We start from the raw sequence: 23570 nt of genomic DNA on the forward strand, positions 1-23570 counted from the left end.
GTTTAAAGCTAAGTTCCTAGTATGGTTTAAGTTTGACTTTTTAGAGCTTTAATGGGTTTTTATCTCTTAAAAGCTGTCAATTTGTAGTGGATTTACTAGAAATATAATATGCTGTAATATGTGAAAATCCTAATTTTCTACATTCATTTTAAGGTATATTTCCTTTAAATCCTGATAGTTTCGGGTGGATTACGGATTTGGTTTCCTAGTGCTTTGAAATAAAGACAAAGAATCATTTCTTTATTCTTATATTTTATTAATTTTCACCGCACATGTTCGGGGAAACAAATGTCAATATGGATTTGTTACATGAATATCTATTGCACTATAGATATCTGTTACTTAAAAATACATGTTATGAGATGGTATTAGACTGGCATGGCACAAATATAAATCTCTCCTTTTTTTAATATAATAGAGTTTGACATGTTACTTTTTAAAATTAGATATATTAAGACACAGAATCATGAGCGCACATCATGTACAGTACTCGACACTCAAAACCCCAGAGCGAACAAAACAGCAACCCGCCTCACTCGACGTTTACAGCAGATAGCGTGATCCACAAAAAAAAAAAAGAAAGAAAAAAGTTTCCTGAAGGCAAAATCAAGAGCTTGCTTTGAAGGGGATTAGCCTTTATCAGACTGGCTGATGATGACAGATGTGAGTGAGTGATAGCTGACTTTCGATATAGCAGCCACGAGAATATCCATATCAAAGCAAGGACTTGAATGGACTTGACTGGAGATGGCATTTCATGCCAGCAAGTGTGGGTAAATGCTATAAATTTCAGTGGCACGAGTGTGGATTTTACAGCAATGCCCTGTCCGGTGTAGACGGATGATTGGGTAAAATGCTGAATGATGAGGGCCTGATTCCACCTACCCAAAGAGGGCGAGTCAGTGGCCTTATTTAACACTCTGTCACTAGGTCATCCCTCCTGGTGAGTAAAGAAGCCCTATGTCCCAAATCCACACTATAATAAAGCTTCATCCATTGGCTTAGACATGGTACAATTTTTAATATTCTGCAGTGGTCGAGTAGATTATTTCTGTGTGTAGTTACAATAACAAAATACTTGCAGAAGTCAGAGGTAAAGTAACTAATTACTGTGAATGCATCTACTGAAGTACTGTACTTACAGTTTTGAGTTACTACATTCATTTGATATCTATAGTTACTTCACTTTTTCAACAGGATGTTACATTTAACTTGACAGCAGTATTAAATAGTGTTGTTACTAAGTAAAAAGCTAGTATACAAGGTCTCCCCTGACTGCAACATCATGGCAAAATGCAAAAATCACAGCAGTTAATGAAGTAGTTGGCATTCCATAAAATAGCTGATAAGCAGCTGTTGTTACAAAAAATGGTGAACTTGGGACTTTGCTGGAGACCAGTTAGATGTTTCCATCAAGAGTAAGTTCATCCAAAATGAACCATTTGACTTGAAATCTTACTAAGGAATCACAATCATGATAAAATGAACCAACGTTCTGCAGCTGATGGGATATGATGGAAGTGACATGGATAGCATTGCCATGCCATCTAATCAGACAAGACAGTAATTGTCTGCATGACAGCAAAGTTTTAAGTCCAACGTACAGCAGTTTTTTTGAAAGCATGATGAATGAATGCTGCTGTTTTTCTGGTGGTCTCTGGAAGCATATAGTATGGACATGGGGCTCAGTGAAGAAGCTTATGATACCAGGCTAATTTGCCTCATTAGAATTGGATGGCATAGGCCTCTCTTCCCAATGTGTCCTGTGGTAACAACTCTCTCAATCTAATCACATCAACACATACAGTACTTAGCAGTTAAATTTACAATATAAAGAAGTTATTCAGGAAAAAAAAATGCCTTGAGCATGTCTGTACGAGTTAATTTCCTGCCAAAGTCTGGTGGCTGGTGTTAATTTCCCACCCTGGTGGTGACACAGAGACACAAAGACGATTAATATGCATGTTAGACCTGCAGTATTTCTGTGTTTGGCTGTGAGGAAGACCGATGTTGTACACGTGCTTAGGGTTTGTCTGACACAAAATATTATGCAAGGCAGGGAGCGAGAGATTTTTTGCAAACGAACGTAAGATGAAGCGATAAGCACCGGCCGGATGAGGCTTAACACAGCTTTGTTTTTCCATTTTTTTTCCTCCTCTTTTTGTGGCACAGTCAGTAGCCCGCGTCAGTGCAATGCAGAAAGCAAGCAGATCCCCTGAGCAGCAACACACAACCAAGCCGAGTGAGAAACACAACTCATGATTTTCACAGTTGAGAACATGCTCGCTCGTCTGTATCCCTGACGGTGTCAAATAAATTCTTTAATACAGGACATGTCGAGCCGGGTCCATTGTGTAATTAGCTATTAATGACATTTCTGCCACTGTGGAAGGCTTAGTGTGACCAGATTTATGCACTATTAGTGAGTGATAATTCTCAAAGCTCTGGAGGACTTGCTAATCCGCTGCATAATTTATTCGCCACATAAGTCTACTTCTTTAGTCAGCTGATCAGTATTCATTAGGTTTGGCAGAGTTTTTGGCATTTCAGTGCTGCAGAGCTGAACCCCAGCGACATTCACTACTTGTTCTTTCCACATTCCGATTTAATCTGTCCGCTTAATATATTGTTTCCAAGGTTATCAAAGAAATATATGAAAGGATGATGCTGCAGGTGTCTGCGTAGGGCGATGTTTGATCCTAAACTCACTGTTCTCACTGCTGGTTGTGGTTGCTGCTGCACACCAGCGAAGAATCTGTCAAGTCTTTTTGTTTCACAGCATAAAGATACAAGTATGAAAAATAACAATTTTGTCGTCTGTTTGCACTGATGTCCCTGGGGAAAGAGGCAAAGCAGTCAATGGTTACATATCACATTCTAACTATGGCATAAAAACCCAAACCATCAAGACAAACTGTCACATACGTAGGCAGCAATGGTTGAAATTGGCATCTGCAGAGCAATAAAATACAGAATATACTTCACAGATTTAAGTACAAGCCTTTTTTTCTCCTGGCAAACTATGAAATGCAACTCTACTTTGCAGTTCCATGAGCTTCATCTGCCCCTTTGATAATCTAAGTCTGCGGTTATTGTAATTGCAATAGCGTAACACCTTGTTCACATCTTTACGCATTGTCGAGCTGACAGGAATCGTGTTTCACTTGCAGCACATTAGCTCCTCTTTGCCGTAGTGGCCTTCGCTCCATTTCCCAAAACCTGATGGACATAGTGTTCTTCCACTAATGATTTGCCGCCAGCTTATTCAGAATTAGCAGAAAGATCACTGTTTGGCATGACTTGCAACCAGATTGTGGACGTTTGTATTGATTAACAGAGATTAATAATTGTAGAGTTTTAATGGTATTGAAAGACTCTGAGGGCGGTTTGCTCCTTACTGCTAACATTGTGGAACTTTTGCTCCAAAGGTATTGTGGGCGACGTTGTGGTGTTTTTCACATCCTGTAAGAGCGAGTGGTTTGTGCTGATGCTCTGGGGAGGAGGAAAGACGATGGCATGTAAAAAGAAAAACAACGGACAAAGCTGTGAACAAGGCGTAATAACGATGTCTGATACCATCTGCTAAAAAGATGCAAGAAACTGCCTTGTCTGAGGAGGAGGTGCTGAGACACAGTGATGTTTGAGGATGAGCTCTTGCCCATCCGCCTACTTCCCGTCAAAAAGCTGACACTTCCTCCCAGCGATGTTGTTAGACTCAGCTGCACTAATTATAGCGCCAAGTCCAACCGAGTCTGCAGTATTCTGCCTCAACTGCAAAATTGTGCTTAGGAGTTTATGTCCCAGAAGTGTTAAGGCTTTTTAAATCTCAATACCAGACATTTTTCTAAGTACTAATGAGCTATACCAGTGAAGTTTAACAAGATGAATGATTAGATGTAACAGCGGTATTAAAGGTTTACATATTCACAAATAAGCACGATCAAGTCAATTTCAAAATAAGTAGAGAAATGGTAAAAAGAATTGGCCTGGTATTGGTGTTTTTTGCCCAACTCGTAGGATATGTTTCTCTTTTTTTTAAGTCAGAGAGGAAAGGTTCGCAAAGCATCTAATTATGGTTGAATCAAGTTTAAACTTGAAAGACATGCCAGTTCGTGGACAGTAACTCCTAGTCACTTTAGTTTAAATGTTAATGTATGTATTTTCCAGTTTTGATCTTAAGACAGCTGCGGTTGCAGATATGTTGCTTTAGGCTAAAAAATATAGAATTTTAATCCCTTATTCACAGATATTTCAAGACTCTTTATCTAAAAACCGAAATAGAAAAAGGTGAATCATCACCGTACAACCCAACCATGTACTTCAATGCTCTGCGAACCTGACCTCTGAACAATGGCTCCTTGTCTTTCCTGTCATTGGGAGCCAGTAAGGATGAGGAGTTAGCATTAGTGTTAGCTGCATTAATGAAGCCACAGGGTAGCCACAGCGAGCAACAGTGAAAGCCCCAAGGTAGAGGTAAGAGAGGCAGCCAGGGGCCTGCCATCATTCACCAGCCTGAAGGATATAACCTCCACCTTAAATCCGTCTTCGGTGGCCATGCAGCGGAAGACACCTTCCTTCAGGGGAGTGTCAACTACTGGCCCCAGGACACAGAAGTCTCCAGAGAAGAGGCAGGGGTAGTTCTTGAAGCAGTTGTCCTTCTCCCAGCGGTAGGTGGCGTGGAAGGAGCGCACAGGGCAGGGCAGAAAGATGGAGGTGTTGAATGGCACCACCACTTCTTTAGGGGAAGTTCGGCGCAGCTTCAGAGCTGTAGGTGCAAAGAAATGAGGAGTGTCACACCAAAATATATAATTTCATGTTGCAAATATAAATGTTAATTCAATTTCTCTCTGTGGACACCTGATAAAACCCAAGCCCATATCAAGCTCATATTTTATATTTGCTGCTCTGAACACTGTTATGTAGATCTTTGCTGAAGCAGAATTGTCAGTGATGCACAGCAGGCATTCGCTTCAGGCCCAGGACATGCTGGGACACAAACACCCTGAAGTCCCCATATTCATTATGTGTTGTGTTGGTTCACGGTTATTTGATCATTTGCAAATTTGTTTGGGAATATGCACCACTCGAGAAACATATCAACTTGAATGAGAAAGCCCTAAGGCGAGCTCTACATTATTACCTGTATGGCACAGAACCCATTTGACAGGCAGTCAATATGAACCCACGGATCATTTTTGCACTGGGGCCCCCTGGTGGATTAATCCAATTATAAGCTTTGCAAATGGTAATTAAGTTTCAGTTTCTTGCTTTGTTGGAATAAACAGAAGAGGAATTGGATAGCTGGCATAAGCTACGGAGGCCACTGTGGAAGAACAGAAATGAAGACCTCCAGGATGAAGCTTCATTTTTAGAAAATGGAAAGAAGACGTCCACATTAAGTACCGCCCATTCCATTTGACTGGCAGGTGAACGACACAGGAATGAGCTCTCACAGAACCCACATGACGCATCCATCTCATTTGCATCTTACTTCCATTTCATTTTTAATACATAATGTAACCAGCTGTCATATGAGTCAGCTGGAAACCTCAAAAAGTCAGCTGGAGATGGATTTTTCAACTGTACCATAGGGTTGTTATAGTAGCCTGTTTGCAGCTAATAAAATTAGTTGTCATTTCAACTGGTACGATCGACAGTTCTGACTAAAATTGGGAAGCCTGCTTTTGTCTAATCACCAGTGGTTTCCAAAAAAAGGCAATGAATATGAATGTTATCGCTGTATACAGCCTACTGTGTGAGACTGGAAAGCTTGGCAGTCAGTATAGTAACCAAGGCCAAGGAGCAGGGCTTGGAAGCAAAAACGCAACATTAAAAAAGACTTGCTTGAGAAATTATATGTTTTTTGACTGTAAATAGAGAATAATATAAAGCTGACATACTCCACCAGTGGATTTGGCCATGTTTTGTGTAATTGCTGTCTTATTTTCCCTTTGCTTCAAGATATCAGCTAAAAGGTTACAACACATTGCTTCTCATCATCTTTAATCAGCATTTTCTTGGAAAAAAGACCAAAGTTGTTACTGTATCACCAGACAGGATATATTGCACCTGTGACATGGCTAGAAATAAATGTTAAAAACAGATCACTTGAGAAGATAGCCTTTCCTTCACAGGCTAGTAATTGCCATGATTAGTTGTGGTTATAGCTGCATTTTGAGCTATGAAACTGGGCAAGAAATAATATAATAAAAAAAAAAATCTCTCCCCGTGGGTTTTTGCTCTCTGCTCAATTATATGATAATCATCTTTTTACTGTAGTTGCTTATAAAGGTTCCTATTTTTGTTTAATTAAGATACAGAGTGAGTGGGAGAGAGCAGATAAGGGCTCACCAGCAGCTTCCCCGCAAACTGAGGAGTTCGAATGGTCCAGATTCTGAATGAGCGCCCTGTTGGAAAATAATAGAGAAGACAAATTAGCAGCATTAAGTAGTTTCGCAAACGGCTTATGATTCTCTGCATTAACCGACTGTAATTCACAAATTAAAAGATGCAGGGACAAATCATTCAGCAGTGTTGGGGCAAAAAAAGGAGAATGGAGTAAAAGGCTTATTGATTGACTTTACAATTTTTTTTGTAATTGGAAATTCACAAATTACATAAAACCCAGAGGCATTGCGTAACAAAATAAAAAAGTCTAAATATTCAATGCATGTGGTGAGTTTGGTGATCACCATGCTTTACTTTAAGCTGGAGTTACTTTGTAGTTAAAGCAAGTTTCATCATCTCAGGTCCAAGGATTGTCAGTCAGAGCACATGAACACATGGCTATTATTTCTCCTAATGGTACGGTTTTCAGAATTGCTAATGAGTGCCCTCTCATTGCTCATGTGAAAACAGCCAATAGCTATTCAGCAGTGATATCGCATCTAATCATACCCAGATGTGACGTTGTATCCAGGCGGGATGGCGATGCACTTCCTCCTGGCCTTGTCCCAGCCGCAGTATGGATCTCTAGAAAGGATGCACTCCCTGCATGTGTCGCCATAGCGACCGCAGTCAGCCAGCGGCAGTCGCTGGACCTCCATCGCTGTACCAACGTACAGATGTCCCTGAGGAGAAAAAAATACAATACTGTGTGCATCTCTTGGGCTTTTTCACAACAGCAATATTACTGGAAAACATCCGCAAGTGTTGTTTCATTATTCGCAATAAAATGAAAGAATTTTTTTTGCCAAAGTCACTGCAAGAGTAGCGAAACGTCAAAGATGGCCTTCGGGCCAACATGGGACAGAAAAACTCTCAACTAAAGCACAAAATAAGGATTTTTTTATTCGATAGAAACAGGACGGCGTGACTAGGAGATTTTTACCAGTTATAATTCTAGCTTTAATATTAAATCGCTTCTATACAGGCAGATTGCTTTATGCATTCTGATAATGGCAAGATTCAATATTTTGTAGATAATTCACACTAGAAATGAACACGCAATTGAGTGAGAATGACTCAGGAAGAGATTTCAAGACAATTTTGGGGGGTTTTGCTTCTTAAATCCAATTCATATTTTACTTAATATTAAAAATAAAAAAATTAAAAAGCAAACGTGTTTCTTGATATTGCCACAGTTATGACTGTCTGATTATCTGCAGGTTTTTTTTTTTAAAAAAGATCTTCATGAAAACATAAATTGTTGCATGTTTTGCAGCTTTCCACACCTTGTATCAGCCCGATGTAACATTTAGAATGAAAACACAAATGCAGCAGAAATCAGAATGCAACATTATTACTCATACCTTTTGGGAGTCGATGGCCATGTTTAGAACGGGGCCCTCGTTGTGAAACAGAGAGTACTGAGATACGATGAAGACCTCATCGCTTGTATGAAGAACTTTGAGAACTTTGCCTTGTTCTGTGGAAATATAGAAGGAGATCTTGTAAGTGGAGTGTGGGGGTGGATCACAAGTCTGCAGTCTTCTAAACTGATCCAACTTATACATACAGAAAGGCCACAAATTCTTGGAGTTATATGTTAAAATCTGGGATTTTCACTTTTCTCTCTCTTTTTTTTGTTGCCTTAGGTTCACTTGGACTGTTTCCACCCTGAAGGCAGGCTGGAGGGCCAAATGCAAAAAGACAGACAAGAATTTTTCTGAACAGATAAGGAGAAAACATAGTGTACCTGTACTTGCAGTGGATGGTGCCAAAACCTCAGTATAAGCTACAATAGCACAGAGGCAGTGTTTTACTCAGGCTGCTAATGGTGAGGTGAAGTTTAGACTTTGAGCTCTGAAGAATTTGTTAAATACATTCAGTTTATTTTTTTCATTCTTTTGGATGAATTACATAACCAAAGCTCTGTTTGTTGCTCCTGTCAGAAATGATGAAGCATTCAATATCTCAGAACTTTCATTTTGGCTTCTGGCTAAGACCTTTTACATTACAGCAGATGCTATTTGACATAAGAGAAGCGCTTTCTCATGAAGTCGGCTGAACCATTATGGCCACAACAGAGCCTGAAGCTTGGTTTACTAACTGGGCAAAGTGTGCAGCTGGTCCTTGGAGATCCAGATCATCAGGGAGCTGGAATTTCCCATGTGTGCCAAACAGTTTGAGCTAATTTAATCTACAAATACACTTGAGACATGGCATCAATAGAGCAGAACATCAGCATGATTGATAAAGGCCTTTAATCAAGTATTTCCAGTACAGCTGAACAAAGATGCAAATAAACAGACAATGTAGGTATAAGAAGTTGAGATACGATTATTTTAGTAAAGCACAAATTGGTAAAATAATAAATGCAATTAAGATTTAAGACAAAGTGAATCAGCTGTTAGAAATAGTATAAGAAAAAAAATTAAAAACCTAATTTGCCCCAAGGATAAAAGGAGATAAGATTTAGATATTTCTGCTTGTTATTCATGGTGGTATTACAAAAATGGCAGCACATTCAATGTAATACAATCAGCTAAGCATGTTTGATAAGAGCCTAGATTGAAAGACAGCAGCAAAGTAGAGCAACTTTGTAAAAAAAAAAAGAACATTAATCGCATAACGCCATGTCTGCTGTGCCTTACAGTAACTGAGGACCACCCAACCCATGCAAACAGCTCACAATGATGACTATTATAATCTTCAATGGCAAAGTGAGCCCTGTGTCAAAATGTAGTCTCAGGACCTTCATTATTACTGTTTCACTCTTACATGCTTCTTTGTGTTTTAAATCATGACTGAATTAATTTGCGCTTAATCAAATTAGCACCCTGCCATCCTCATGCCAGATAATACTCCAGCAGAGAAAACCTGTGAACACACAGACGACAGACAGAAGAGAAGCCAAGAGGCTAATGGGTTCTCTGGGTCTTACAGCAAATTAATAAAGCAGAGCAAAGTATCACTGCATCACCAAGTCTCCTGAGTTCAGTAACAGTTTTCAGTAACTGAATTTATAGGCTGAAAATACTTCAGCTGTAGCCCCCTAACAACTTCACTTCTGATAAGGCTGATAAACACAATTAACTGCCAGACAAGTTAGTCGGACATTCCTGCTTCTACAGTGATACAGAAGCAAAATCAAGGAAGGTTGTTTGATCAAGTTAAACCTTTCCTCCTCACTGAAAAAGTAGTATATCTTCTGTAAAATAACTTTTTTCCTTTTGCAACTTGTGCATTTTCAATACGGAAACGTGATTTTCAGAGCTGCACAAATGAGCACCAAGTCTGTGTGAATACTTTCTGTCACTTAGTTCAAATCAACCCCAGGAGTTTCCTGCTTCTCTCGCGACGATGTGCCAACTTCCAGCAGACAGACTCACAGATTTGCTGAAATTCGGCACAACATTGTTCAACTTTACTCTGTAGTATTGTCTTGCATGCAGCTTGAAAATTGGTGAGTCATTGCTCTAGCTGTGAGCCATCACTTTGTTTTGCACAATATGCTGTTACTTTACCAGACTAACTGTTTACACACTCTGCTTCTTCTCAGTAATTCTTGATTTCCTATTACTTTTTTTTTTTTTTTTTTTTTGCCGACACTTTCATTGTACTCAAAGCCAAGTAAAATATTTTTGGTTCCTATTTGAATTTCCTCTCAGTGAACTTTTATATTGCCTCCAGTCAACCACTCCTCTCTCTCCAAATAATACCGTGACGGATTTAAAGGCTCCCTGCAGAAAGACTCTCTAACTTGTTTTGTCTTTTGTCACATCTAAGATGATTTTACCTTCCCCACTGTGAAAATGTGATTACAGTGATACCTTTTTATCTCACATCCTCATTTCCTGAGCGCCCCCTCAGTGAGGCACTTTCTCATTTTGTAATTAGGCAAGCAGGTTCTTGCTGTCACTTGGACTTCTTTTGTCCTCAAACTGCCTTGTCTCTTTTTCATAAACTTCAAATCTTTTTCTCTGTAGTCAAAGATAACATTCCCCCATTTCATCCAGTTTATTCTCATATGATTCTTTAATCCCGTCTACAGCTATTTTTGGTGCTTTTTTATCAGAACAGTGTATCAGCTCAAAGATAGCAGCAAGACATTCTGAGGGGGGAAAGGGGTGACGGTGCTAAGCTTATGTGGCATCTGCTGAGTGAACCTGTTTTTAGTTCTATTTATCCACGAAGGGTTTGCTGAGAGAATGCATTCTTTTACTGTAAACACATCCCCCTCTGCTTTTTACATCTGTCCACGTCCTTACTGACCAAAACCTTTGATTGCTGAACAAACAGCAAGCAGCCGATACACACATTTTTCCAGCTGTGCTAAAGACTCAACTTCATCTTCTGTTGCTAACAAAATCTGTTTCCTTTTTCTGCAAGCTAAAATCATTCACTTCCTTAACTCATATTTCCCCCTATGAGGCACCACCTCGGCCTGCCTCTCTAACCTTTAAGCTACTGCCACCTCATGTGTCACACTGTGTGAAAAGAAAATAGCTTCTGATCTCGAACATAAAGTCAACTTGAAACAAGTGTATGGCTCTGACATTTCTTCCATCCCTGAGGGGAGCTTTCTGCTGTATCACCTCCATGACTGAAATGCTGTGAGCAGATTTAAGTCTTGTGGTGGTCAATCTGTCAGCGAGTTACTGAAGGGAAGGAAATCTTTCACTACTGCTCATTCTTTTATTCCATTTCCAGCAGTCCTCTGAATCAGAGACTAACTGCTCGGTTTTGTCGGCCAGCTTTCAAAGGTCTACTATCTTTCATTCCTTCTTTGTTGCTTTCTCCTAAGCGAGTCTTTAGGGCTCTGACACAGCATGCTCACAGTCAGACATCTGTGAGCTGTTGAACTTCGAAGCTGTGTGACTGTAGATCATTACGTGGCCAGTATTTTTCTTTTCATCTTTTCTACATGCATCCACCTTGCAATGTACAGCCCAGTATCACAGGAACTTAGTTTATATTGTTCAAAGCTACAGTACAGTTTCCACCTAGGGTAAAATATAGGAGGTATATCATTCATGTAGTAAAATAAAATGTCAAGGTAAGGAGTTTGGGACAGGCATCAAGCACAACTCAATTTAGGATCTTTTACCAAAATCAAACATTAACCACATGTTGCATGTTACTGACCTAACATTAACCTTAATTCCAAACCATAACCTCAGTTTATTCACCATAATTACATCTTTCCTTACTGTTGCTGTCATGAACATATATATAGAATATTTCAAAACAATCGTATTGTACAATTAAAGTATGTAAATCAACATTATACACACTTTTGCAAAACTGTCTAGTGTTTTTGTTTTGCTTTTTCTGGTGAAAAGGTTATTCAGTGTCTCTTTAAGTACCCAAAGCTGAGCAACTTTAAAGGGAATCAATTTGCCAGTCTCTTGGCTTTCACTAAAGTGCATTTGGACCAGCCAGATACTGCTCTAAACTCAATCAAGACTTTGATCTGAAATACAGGCCTGTCTTTGAGCCCTTTCTGCAGCTGGAGCTGTATCCGTCGTTTGAACTAAATATTCAATCAGCTCAGCACTGCACTCCTTAAAAAAGACTCAAATCAATTTGGAAGAACCAGAGATAGTATGTTTCTTTAGTCTATGCATTCTCCCTCCTTGTCAAAACTTGGAACCTACATTAAGACAATTCAGCTGATCCACTGATTGAGATTTACAGATACAGAAGTGAGTACATGTCCAGTTTACTTAGATGTCACACGATTCAAAGACAGTAGCAACAAATTCAACATTAATCAGTAGGGATAGAACAAGCCATAGTATCACTATGGTCAGTGAGAAAGGCATTGCGTAACTACAACCTCTATGGACATCGAAGACAAAATCTTGCTATTGCTATTGCTAAATCTTGCTATACTATTGCAATCAAAACTTTTTTTAAAAACGTATACAGAAAGCCTGGGATGACATTCGTTGGTCAGATGAGACGAAGATAACTTTGTTCAGCTGAGATGGAGTCCAGCATGTTTGGCATGAACCTGGACTGCTACAGTGAATGCATAGCCCTGACAGTGAAACACAGAGGTGAGAGTGTGATAATATGGGGCTGCATAATTGCAAAAGGTGTCAGATGATGACAGTTATAGAGAATGCTGACTGCCTGTGGATATTGCAAAACACTAGCTGACAAGATGACCTTTAGTCTGCAGCAGCTTAGCAGAGGCGGAATATTTCAGCATGATAACAATCCAAAGAAAACTGACAAATTTAAACACGTTCTGAAGAAGGAAAAAATTGAAACTATGACCTGGCCACAACTATGTCAAATTATTCTAATCAAAGAGAACATCTTTTGGGGTATTTTACAAAGAAAAACCGAGCAACACAATCCTTCGAGCTTGGAGCAACCGAAAAATATTGTCTCAGACGAAGAGCAGAATATCTCTCCATGGTACCGTCCCATTAAAAATATAAAAAAAATATTCCCTCATTAAAAATAAAGGTGGACATAAGTATTAGAGTAGTAGATAGTAAAACATAAAGATTTGAATCTCAGTAATGAAAGATATACTGAATTGTTTTGCTGTAATTCATTCTAACTGTGGAGCTATTAGTTTTTAGTTTGACATAGAGCAAATACCATAAAGTTCGACTGAGAAGCCATGCAGTTACTGACACATAGTACAATTTTGAATCATTTGACCTTTAGGTGGGTACTGTTCTCGCTTCTGTTGTATTCTGTTGGTGTGTTATGCTACTAATGACTAATGTAGCATAGCACATGTAGACCCAAGCAGAGATTAAGATTACGCTAGAGAGTTATCACTTCTCCACATCCCCAGATTTTTTCAGATTGTTTTTAAACTTGCAGTCCTCAACTTCACTCAGTTTATCTGATTCCACGCAGCTCCCTCTGTATCTGCAAAAGCTTTATATACATTTATTTTTAATACATGCTGTAGTACTCCCCAAGACTCATAAAAGCACTTTCATGTGCAACATTTGTGTAGTTTCCCTTTAAAACACTTTTGAGCAGAAGTGACTCCAATGAAACCAAGAAGAACCCACAAGAAAAAGCTTAAAATACCATCCGTTAACTGGGACATCAGAACCCCTGGCATGGTCAGAGAAGGACATTTATCAGAGAAATCACATGTCACCACAACCAAATGGCTACAAAATAATCAGTTCTCCTCTGAAGGGTTATCTATAGAAATCAGGTCAATAATTAAAAGGAGTACAACTTCATTTCAGCTCGATTTAAAGTGCACTAAATGAGTTTTGGTGGGGAAATGTAGGTTCCACTCCGAAGGAACAGCTGCACTACCTTGAGTCTATTATATGAAAGCAGAAATTCTGCTGAATGTTTTCTTGCTGGTGATCAAAAGACAAAGAAATTCACTTTGTCAAATACTGCTGCCTTCCATCAGCCTGCATCTTACAGGGGAGTCCCTCTGAGACTAGTTAGATGGATTTAAAGCTCAGAGTATATGGTGCACTGTTTAGCTAATTAGGAGCATGGCACCGCCCTGTCAGTTTGCTCTGGGCGAACATTTTAAAGTGAGCTCCTTTCGCCTTCAATTGCATCACCTTTCCCCAAACAGCTGTGATTAGCATCAACAAGATGTGTGCCTGGATGCATGATGTTTTCTTCTTTTACAGCATCAAGGTGCCCTTTTGCATGGTACCAGGAGTCTTGCTATTTTATTTAAGTTTGAGTATTGAGCAGCCAAAGTGTGTTCTGAGCATCTGAATGTCTAAATGCAATTTAGAGGAAAACATACACAAAAAAGCAACACCATCATGTAACACAAGAAGGTGGATATAAGCATGAAAGTATGTGGGGGTGTATCAATACATAAGACTAAAGCCCTCGTTTTGTGAAAAGATAACACAGAACAAAAGGGGAAAAAAAACAACTGATCATAAATCATGTAAAAAGTCACATTAAAACAAAGCTATTGATGGCAGTGGTGGGTGTATAGATTATCTGCAAATTACCAACGGAAGCTTTAATCATAGACTACAAGATAATGAGATAATGGATGTGTTTACATCTATAGTTCTGTTCCCTCTGCCTCATTTTTCTGTTATAATAAGTGAATTTTTTTATGTGGAAATGAAAACCAGCTGTTCAGGAGTCACAGTCATGTTGACTCAGACAATACTTCTGTTCTGCTTTGAATGAATATATAAGCAATTCAGCTAAAGCTAAAAATGCCAATAAACAATTTTCCAGCATTGTTCTAATATTTAAAATAAATGTGCTCAACTGAGTGCGACTGAGGGTGACTCACCCAAACTCATTGTGGACATCTTTGAGGAATGTGAAATTGTTCTTTGCATTACAGTTTTTTTACTCATAAAACAATTATTTGACAGCTTGAACCCTGTATTATTTAGTACTTGCTGATTGCTAGCTATTGTTTGAACACTGCACCATTTCAAAGACCTCTCATTTTAAATCTGTTATTTTCAAACATTCTGAAAGCCACTTTTGTTACCTTTCATATAAAAGTTCTTATATATTAAAGGAACTTCTGTGAATACTTATGATCTGCAATTTTAATGTGCAAACAGACCTGTCTTGATCTTGATCTTAATTATCGTAAAAACGATGCCATTTAATTCTCTTGACATGGCTGCTACTCTTCCTGGGGCCTGTTGGTGCACACAAACATGCCTCAAACAAGATCAATACATTAAAAGTAATTAAACGGTTCAACCTCGAATAGTCAGACCATTTTCTACTGCTGATACGGGACTGTGCAGAATGGTCGGGCTGCACCTCATTATCATTTTTGCCATAGAGTAAAAACGCTTTTGCTACTTTGTATTTCTTTGAACCAATCACAACTGTCTTGGACGGTGTTTAGCCCAGTTTGCAGCAATCACCTCCCCTCAGAACAGTAATAGAACTTTGGAGAAACATTTGCATGCAGAGGGGAACATTGTTACTAAAATGAATTTTCTCTCTCATTGCATCTTAACATCCTCTTGCAAAACTTGACATTTTCATTTGAAACTTGACATTTTGCTGCTAAGAGATTGTTTTTATTGTTTCCATAGTGAAGTGAATTTTGAAAAAGGTAACATGCAGATACCATGAGTGGAATAGAAAGGCATGTAAAATGTAAGGCAAATGGCGGGCTTATATACGAACCTGCATCTGATGAGTGAAACGATTCAGTATTTATTCGTAAGAGTACCTGTTTAAATACTTTCATAAAAGGATTCTTGGTGGATATAAAAAGTTGTACAAAACCCTATTGTGGCCTCAGAGGGAGCTGCATGGAATCCAAGAGAGGTCTTCAAGAGGGTGGCACTTGTCAGCATCAGTTGGGGCAGTAGCAGGGGGGAATTTGATACCCAAATCACGCCTTATCAGAACTCAGCTCCATGTCCATCATTATCACAGCATGACGTACTCAAATATAACTCTTCAAATCTCATTTCAAACACTTCATGGTGCTAAACAAATAAATGTATAATGTCAACATATTTTCTTTGACTTCATTAAACAGCCTTAGCTTCACACAGGAGCATGGCTGATATGATCTCCAAACTAAGAGAGAGCTTGTGCATAATTTATACATGTGGCACAGCAGGAAAGTTAACTGATGTGTCATTGTGAGCTATCATAGCAATATTGTCCTAAATGGTTTTCTACAAGCAAACAGCTGCACTGCTGCTCAGATTCAATTTCTACTGCAAAATCATTTAGTCTAGCTCAGGATGACTCCAGTATTATCAGAGCTGTTGATAAATTATCATTTTCAGCAAGTGTAGCTTCCTCTGGACAAATCTTTTCAGGCCAATGAAGTACATTGCAAAAAAAGAAGAAAAAAAAAGAACTACTTTTCAATTTTGCTGCCTAAACGCAGTATTTTTTGCAGAAGTGGCATCACTGCAAGCATGAATTGATATTATCACTTAAGCAAATGGAAAAAAAATATGGCAACAGACAGCCTACAAAGCATAATTGATTATACTCACCATGCTACTGTACCGTAAATAGATTAGATGGGCCACTGCAAAGTCAAGCATCTCATTCTTTATGTGTCTAATTTTATGAAGTCATTCACTTTTTCCAAAACAATAAATTGCATTTAAATTATATTAATTATAATTATAAAAAATGCTCTGCCGGTGCTTGTCCAGGTACAGGCTTATATAAGTGGAAAGATTGCATTGTTGTGCTTTGGTACTTCACAGTGCTTCGAGTGAACAAACTTTTTTTTTTTTTTTAACCTCAGATTCATCTAACGCGTTGTTTCATCCAAATTAACAAAAGGTACAGAAAGCATACAAATAAAATAAACTAAAATGAGAATGTGCTGGCTTCTCCCAAGAGGCATCTGGCTGTTTAGATAGTTAGACTGAACTTGAGACATCTGACTCAGCAACACAGTGGAGGCGAATGTAATTTAGTGTGTGGTACAACATTAAAAAAAATGTGACAATTCTGCAACAAAACTTGTTGTAGCCATTGTTAATCTGTTTCTAGAACTGCTTTCTACTGAAGAGACCGTCCCTGTTTCTTCAGTAAGCAGTCTGTTCTGTGACCCATGACTGTAGGAAGCTGAGTTGGACTGTGGGTAAGGTGCTATACCACGGTTTACATTTACTGTTTCCTTCACTTTAATCTAAAAATATATGTAAGGCAGTGTGCCATGTAGAGGTCCAACCCACTGGGTGTTCTGATTACTCAGCTGTTGAGCCCGACTTCAATACAGAAATACATTTCCCACCGACATATAACAGCGGGCAAACTGAATAAAGAGGAAAGACACATGCTGATAAAAGTGACTGACTTGTGAATTAGTAGATATTTATATCTCTTCTCCACATGTACATGGGGGCTTTTAGTTTATTCTATGTATTTTGGACTTTCATCCACATGCAGTTGTTTCAAATCTCTGAAAGCAGATCTTTTGGAAAACTCCTTCTTGGGTAAAGATTTTTAGAAACTCTGTTTTTGGAAATGAACGTGCAGGCACCCATGTTTGCCTCCATACTGGTTAATTCCAGTCACTGTATCTTACTCTGATTCATCAGGCTCTGATCATGTGACTCTCCAACTAAGCAACCAACCCTCTGCTTGTTTGTCCATTGTACTGCATGAGAATCATCATGTGCGATGCATTTTCATGTGTTTACATGGTTGGAGATCACTTCTACCTGTCTGAAGGGAGATCATTTTGTCTAAAAACGACGTGTCACTTACTGACCATCTCGTAATCCTCTCACGCTACAAGTATATGTAGTAGTAGTAGTAGTATACTTTCACCAGACTTTTAGGGTGGAGACTTTGAAAGACAGAATTCTGACCAGATATAATGGCTCAGACCAAACAGGACTTTTGTACCAGAGTTCATTTGTGGCAGACTAATTCGATTAGTCATGCCTGGTCTTCAACTGAGGGAGTCTTACAAAAGGTGAGCTCATTCCCTTCAATGATATTTATTGTTTGAACACTCACAGTGATATTTGCTCTGCTGTCTACCACGGTAATATCAGCCATTGCTTTTTCTTGCACAAAGATTAATAGTGCGGTCTGTGAGCTTGTCTTTTTGAGAGATATTTATGGGTATTTCCATCACTAGGGAAGACCAATGTCCCAGGGCTACCCAAAATATGTCTGCTCTGATTTAACTGTCACTGGTCTCGCAGTGGACCTTGGCTTACCTCCTCTACTCCTCAGATTGGTTTAGACTTTTCTAATGCAACTATCCATCAGACTGAGCCGTCTGTCTGCTTTACTTACTAAAGACGGCGTTGTTTCAAGAGGCTGCTTCTCTCCATCATCTGTACAGATATGAGAGCATGTTTGAAATTAATTATGCAGATTGATGATGTTGACTTGTTATAAGTGGCGAATATTTATGGCTAGTGCTCTGAAGTGAAGGTGATGCAAGATTGACGAGGGAGGGAGAAGGAACGCTGTTGAACCAGAGATCACAAACGGATTTCGAACCTACAGCAGAAATATTCAAGAGCGACAGACAACACACGTTCTTTCACACACAAAACGGGAAACATTCTGTCAGTGTGGAACAGGAGATCTCCAGTACAAACTGTTCTCGTGGCCTCAGAAACCAGTGCGACTGAAACTGCTCTAGTTTCTTTTTAGGCCACCACAGAGACCCATGGCTGTTCATAGCTCTCCATTCTGTCCCTCCTATTACTGACACAGTTAGTGAAGCCCACAGTTTCACGCCATCAACCTGTCTTTTTAAATACTACATTGTTTTCTACATGCTAAAATACAACCAACCCAGAAAAAGGGCCTGATGAATGACAAGCACAAACCGACTGCAGCAGTGAGATATTGCACAGTGAAAGATGACACTCGCTCATCTCTTGGTGAACTTCAGAGTGGTGAGACGCTCACACACACACACGAGCATATGACTTGTGATGGTTGCCATAGCAATCTCCCTGAGGCACAACGCAATTTTTGGAGTAACTGCTGCAAGCAACAGAAGTGGCTCAGAATTACTGCTTTGATCAAATAGAAACAGTCTTGCGAAGGCTAGGAATTGTTTGAATAGATGCTGAGCAGAATAGATAGATAGATTACGACCGTGTGTCAGTTTTCCACACTTTCTGCTGCTCAGTGCTTCAATTGGGCAGTGAAGTGAAGTGTATCTTCCCTGTGATGCCTGTGATGTTTCTTTATTTTATTTTTTATTTGTTTATCCTGTTTGCTCCGGTGCTGCACGGTTGAGCTGCCAGAGCCTGAGACTGTACAGCGGCTCACTTGTCCCGATGTACATACACTGCTGATCAGATGCAGAGAACAGGATTTTACTGTATCCAACAGAAACGAAGCAGGTGCAGCTGGGGCTTGAGCATGATGACATTTAGAAAAAACAGGTCTTGCTTTTGCTTGTTACAGGATTTTCTTCACAAAAAGAGAATTAACACAATTTCTGCAGAGCTTTGCAGCCTCTCCTGAGCTCACCACTTTGAGCTCAGTTCATTACCTGTTTTGTTCAGTCACAGCATCTGACCCTGTTTCATGCAGCAATGGGCTGCTGTTTTCAGCTGCAGAGCTCTGATAAACCTGACAAAGTTAGTAACCAGCTGAGGATGAAAGTTAAATGTCAGTGAGACTGATTTTTTGTCTACTGACACAGAGCTTGCTCTTTTGTGATATAATCTTTATTAAATACAAATCAAATCTAAAAGAAGACAAAAATTAGCTCACATGCACAAATACACCTTGCTGGGTTGACAGCTTAGCTAAATGTAGTGAAGACTGTAGCTGGAGCCACATTAGCATGCCAATGATATACGTCTGTCTTATATCTTGTAAGTTCTCCTGCTTGTAAGAGGTTGAAAAAATATTAATGCAGCTTTTGCATGGACTCCTCAAACAGCTGGCCTAAGTAACAAATGTTCAAAACCCTCCAACATATCAGTTAAGGCTGGTGTCAGCATCAAAGTAAAGGTCAGAGTGAGTAATCGTTCCACCCACCAGCTTGTTCACAGCCTCTAACTTCGTGCTACAAAGGAGGATTTCTCAGTATGGGAGGAAAAAATTGTCAGCACAACACATAAAGCACTTGTTGTTGCTCATTGCTAAAAAACCGACAGTTTAACCCACACATATACATGCGCACACACCTGTTCCGACGTACAGGACGCTGTAGTGCTCATCATTGACCGCCATGACGATGTCCGCCACTGTATGTGTGATCTGGTCATCTGTGGGGAGGTCGAGTGGAGCCACGCCGACGGGCTGGATCACATCTTCAATTTCTGGGTGGTATCTGATCACCCCTAAGTTTTTGATGTTGTTTTGACCTTCCGCCGTCAACGGGTTTTTGCGGACACACTGCGGGGAGAAGTGATGTAATCGATTCAGACCAGGCCGGGCGATTGAGTAAACAAAACGCCCTTGGACTCACAGCTCAAAATTGCTTCTCTTTTGTTAACGCAGGCCTTTGAAAAAAAAAATACCCAGCAAACTTTTTGCCTGAAATCTGGACTGACTCATGCATTTGCGCACGTTTTTGTAGAATTGTGACTGAACAGAGAAAAAAAATGCTGGGTTTTCTTACCATCCCAGGGCGACTGCCAGTGAATGGACTGCTGTAGCCTTTCAGTTTAGACGTGGAGAAGGCCTGGTCAATAGCTTCGATGGAGTAGGCACAGATCACTGTTCTGCCCCTGAGCAAAGGAAAAGAGTAATTACATCCACAATAAAGGCGAGACAAAGTGGTTATGAGGGACAAGCATCAGCTAGAAATTCACATCTTCCTCATGGCCAGTAAATATCTATAATCTGTGGATATCTTTATGTGAGGCTAAAGTCTTGCTAATAAAAATTTAAATAGCTGTACTTAATTTTACAATTTAACTGTAATTATTGTGTAATTCACCGTTATCTTTGATCAAACCTTTTCCTTTTCAAAATTCATTAGTTTGCTGTATTTTTTTCAGTGTTTCCAATTGCAGCTCCTTTGCTTTTACCTTTAATGAAAGTAAGTGTAGCCCGTTGCTGTGCATCTACACATAGTCAGGGTACAAGATTTGCAATAAACCCTAAATTTATCACCTTTTTATTTAAATGTTTAACTGTTTGGTGTGTGTTTACTGTGTGTATGTTTTAATTCTGGCTAGCTAATAGGTCGCAAATGAAATGAGTTTTGAGCAAACTTGCGGTTAAAATTGAAAGTTTTGTCAACAGAAGAGGACAATTAAAGTTAATCCTCACTGCATTCCGGTGAATCTCTCTTTGAATGAAGCCACAGGATTTCACAAGTCACTATTACATATGAAAAAAGAGTTCCAAAATTAAACTCCTATGAGGCTGTAGCATGAGCTGTAAACCTTAGCTGATATAGGACTGCAAAAAAACATGTGTTCTTATTACAGTTTGCAAACTTCTGACTTGTAATTTGAAATTTAAATTGCACAAAAATTAGCAGATAATGCGTTTAATAATAGATTTATTCCCCCCTGCAGATAATTACAAAACAGCCTGTTCTGCACTTGTACTATCATGTGTATGACAGCTTATATCACTGGAGTGTGATTTGCATACTTAGTGAAAATTATCTGACAGATTCTGAATCCAACAGAAAACTGCTGTTACAGATAGATAGAAATAGAAACTGACAGAGACAACCGTGTGGTATGTGGTGTGTACTGCTATGTGGGTGGACAAGTGTCAGTTATTCTTAAGTTTTGTGTTGTCTGTTTGTTGTGTTATCAGTTTGTTTCTTTGTATTGTTTGAATGCTCTGTTTTCCCTGATCCTCAAGACACTTTTATGCATTTTTGAAAACAAGTCAATACTGAGCTGATTGAAGTCAAAACGTTTCTTGGATCATCTTTGTTTACCATCATAATTGTGCTTTACAACTTTGTGCTCCCAAATTCAAAAAAATATGTTAGTTTTTATATACTCAATCAAACTGTGAAGGTAGGAAAAGGGTTTATGGTATTGTTCCAGCTCACCATGCATTGGAGAAAAGGCCATACAGGACCCCAGCCCTCTTGTCCTGAGCGGTCAACACCACTGCCTGCTTCATGTTGTTGTACTGCTGCTGAGTGTTTCCTGCACCGCACATCACCCGTGCCTTCATGAACGTGGTCCAAGAGTCTGCCAGCAGGGCTCTGATGCCTCCTTCATCCACCTGGACATAACACGGAAGGGCAACAAAGTCATAACAGTGGAAGCCAGGCTGCCAAAATGATTTGAATTTAGTTTTGTGTTCTCTGCCAAGATGCAACGCTGTCCCCGAACCCAGAGCACCAAGACTCCCTTTCCCTGTCTCTGCTGTTTTGGAAAAGAAAGATGTTGCTTGTTCTCTTTCAGAGCTTTCAGTTTACCAATTAGTCCAAGATAACCTAATTTATCACAAGGACTTTAGGCAGGTGGAAACAGTAAGTGTAGTTTTATTAAAGATGCCCTTGACAATTCTAATTCTGTTTTAAATGCAGACTGTGTATTTAGTAAAGTAGGCCATCAGACAGTGTATGAACAAGCAGCCAGAATCCCTTATAAGGTAGATATTCAGTGAAACACACAGCTAGTCTGGCATTGCTATAGGCCTCATTCGAGATGTTCCAAAGCTGCCCTATTTAAACACCATCATGTGCATTTTACATGTGTGGAAACACATAAAATGAATTGTGGATCAAGAGGCTGATATCATATGATTGTAAAGTAGTTATTACTAGATCCAGGAAACAATAATCCCCCCACTCCTCATCATCGTGTACCAGCTTTATCCACTTCCCTAACTCTTAACAAAACCCATTTTATATTTGGTTGCTCCGGTGATTAAGTACACCAAGAAAAAACGATGTATATCCTGTGCTTCTTGACTGATGATAGCAATTTCCCTGCTTCTGTTTTCTGAAATATACTACAGCTAAACATGCCCTGGATCTCTCTCTATCGAACACTCAGAGATGAAAAAGACATTGATTATCTCACGTACCTCCTGGTAAGGGAGCAAAGATCTACAAACAAAAATCTTAATTGGCAAATTCCATAAATGCCTGAGATAGGAAATCCAATCCATCATTTAACATAAAACTTTTCTGATTTAAACATTAATCTTTTCATTTGGTTCTCCTTAGTGTGGAGAGTCATTTCAGGATGAATTCAGAGGGCAGGTCATGAATCACATAGAGGAGCAGGTGTTTTGCTCTTGACAGCTAATTAGGAAGCACCTGCTTTGACAAGCCTGATTGAAAGCATTTATGAAGAGCAACATGCTCACAAGTTTGTTCCTACAGCACTGCAGCAGCTCTTATATATCCTGTGATTTTATCCTCAGTCCAGAAGACCGTAAAAAAGGAAAAGTATTGAAAATGTAAACCAAATAATAGCAGCAGGAGGATATTTTGCATTTTTACATAAAATATCAAAATTTTTAATTAATTTCTGGAACTATTTACTTTAAAAAAATCTTTTTAAATTACACGGTCTAAGGAGAACAAAGCAGTCTCACAACTCAGATATGTGCAACGTAAGAAGAGGCATCTATAGTAGAAAAAAGTTGGGAGTGACGACTTCAAACAAATGCAAACATCTGAACTGCAGCCACATATTCACAATAAAATAAATAAGTATGAATGCCGATAAGCCACAACATGATAACCACTAATAGCCTAAATGAATACCATTGATCGTCTAATTACAATGCAATGTTCTGTTGGGGACATTCATTTGGATATAGATAGG

At 39.2% G+C, this 23570-nt stretch overlaps 1 protein-coding gene across 1 annotated transcript in view; it reads right to left on the reverse strand.

Annotated features, from left to right (window-relative positions):
* Positions 1–235: 235 nt before the first annotated feature.
* si:ch211-113g11.6 (uncharacterized protein LOC559008 homolog) overlaps positions 236–23570 on the reverse strand; it is a 45295-nt gene continuing 21960 nt past the window's right edge. The window contains exons 8-14 of the mRNA XM_022213158.2: positions 21833–22011; positions 20432–20540; positions 19995–20205; positions 7752–7867; positions 6898–7070; positions 6352–6407; positions 236–4765 (exon numbers count right to left, since the gene is read on the reverse strand). Of these exons, the coding sequence (XP_022068850.1) occupies positions 4419–4765; positions 6352–6407; positions 6898–7070; positions 7752–7867; positions 19995–20205; positions 20432–20540; positions 21833–22011 (1191 nt within the window). The 3' untranslated portion in view covers positions 236–4418. The remainder of the gene's footprint in view (positions 4766–6351; positions 6408–6897; positions 7071–7751; positions 7868–19994; positions 20206–20431; positions 20541–21832; positions 22012–23570) is intronic.

The sequence above is a fragment of the Acanthochromis polyacanthus genome, chromosome 12, assembly GCF_021347895.1.
Source record: "Acanthochromis polyacanthus isolate Apoly-LR-REF ecotype Palm Island chromosome 12, KAUST_Apoly_ChrSc, whole genome shotgun sequence".
Classification (NCBI taxonomy): Eukaryota; Metazoa; Chordata; class Actinopteri; family Pomacentridae; genus Acanthochromis; species Acanthochromis polyacanthus.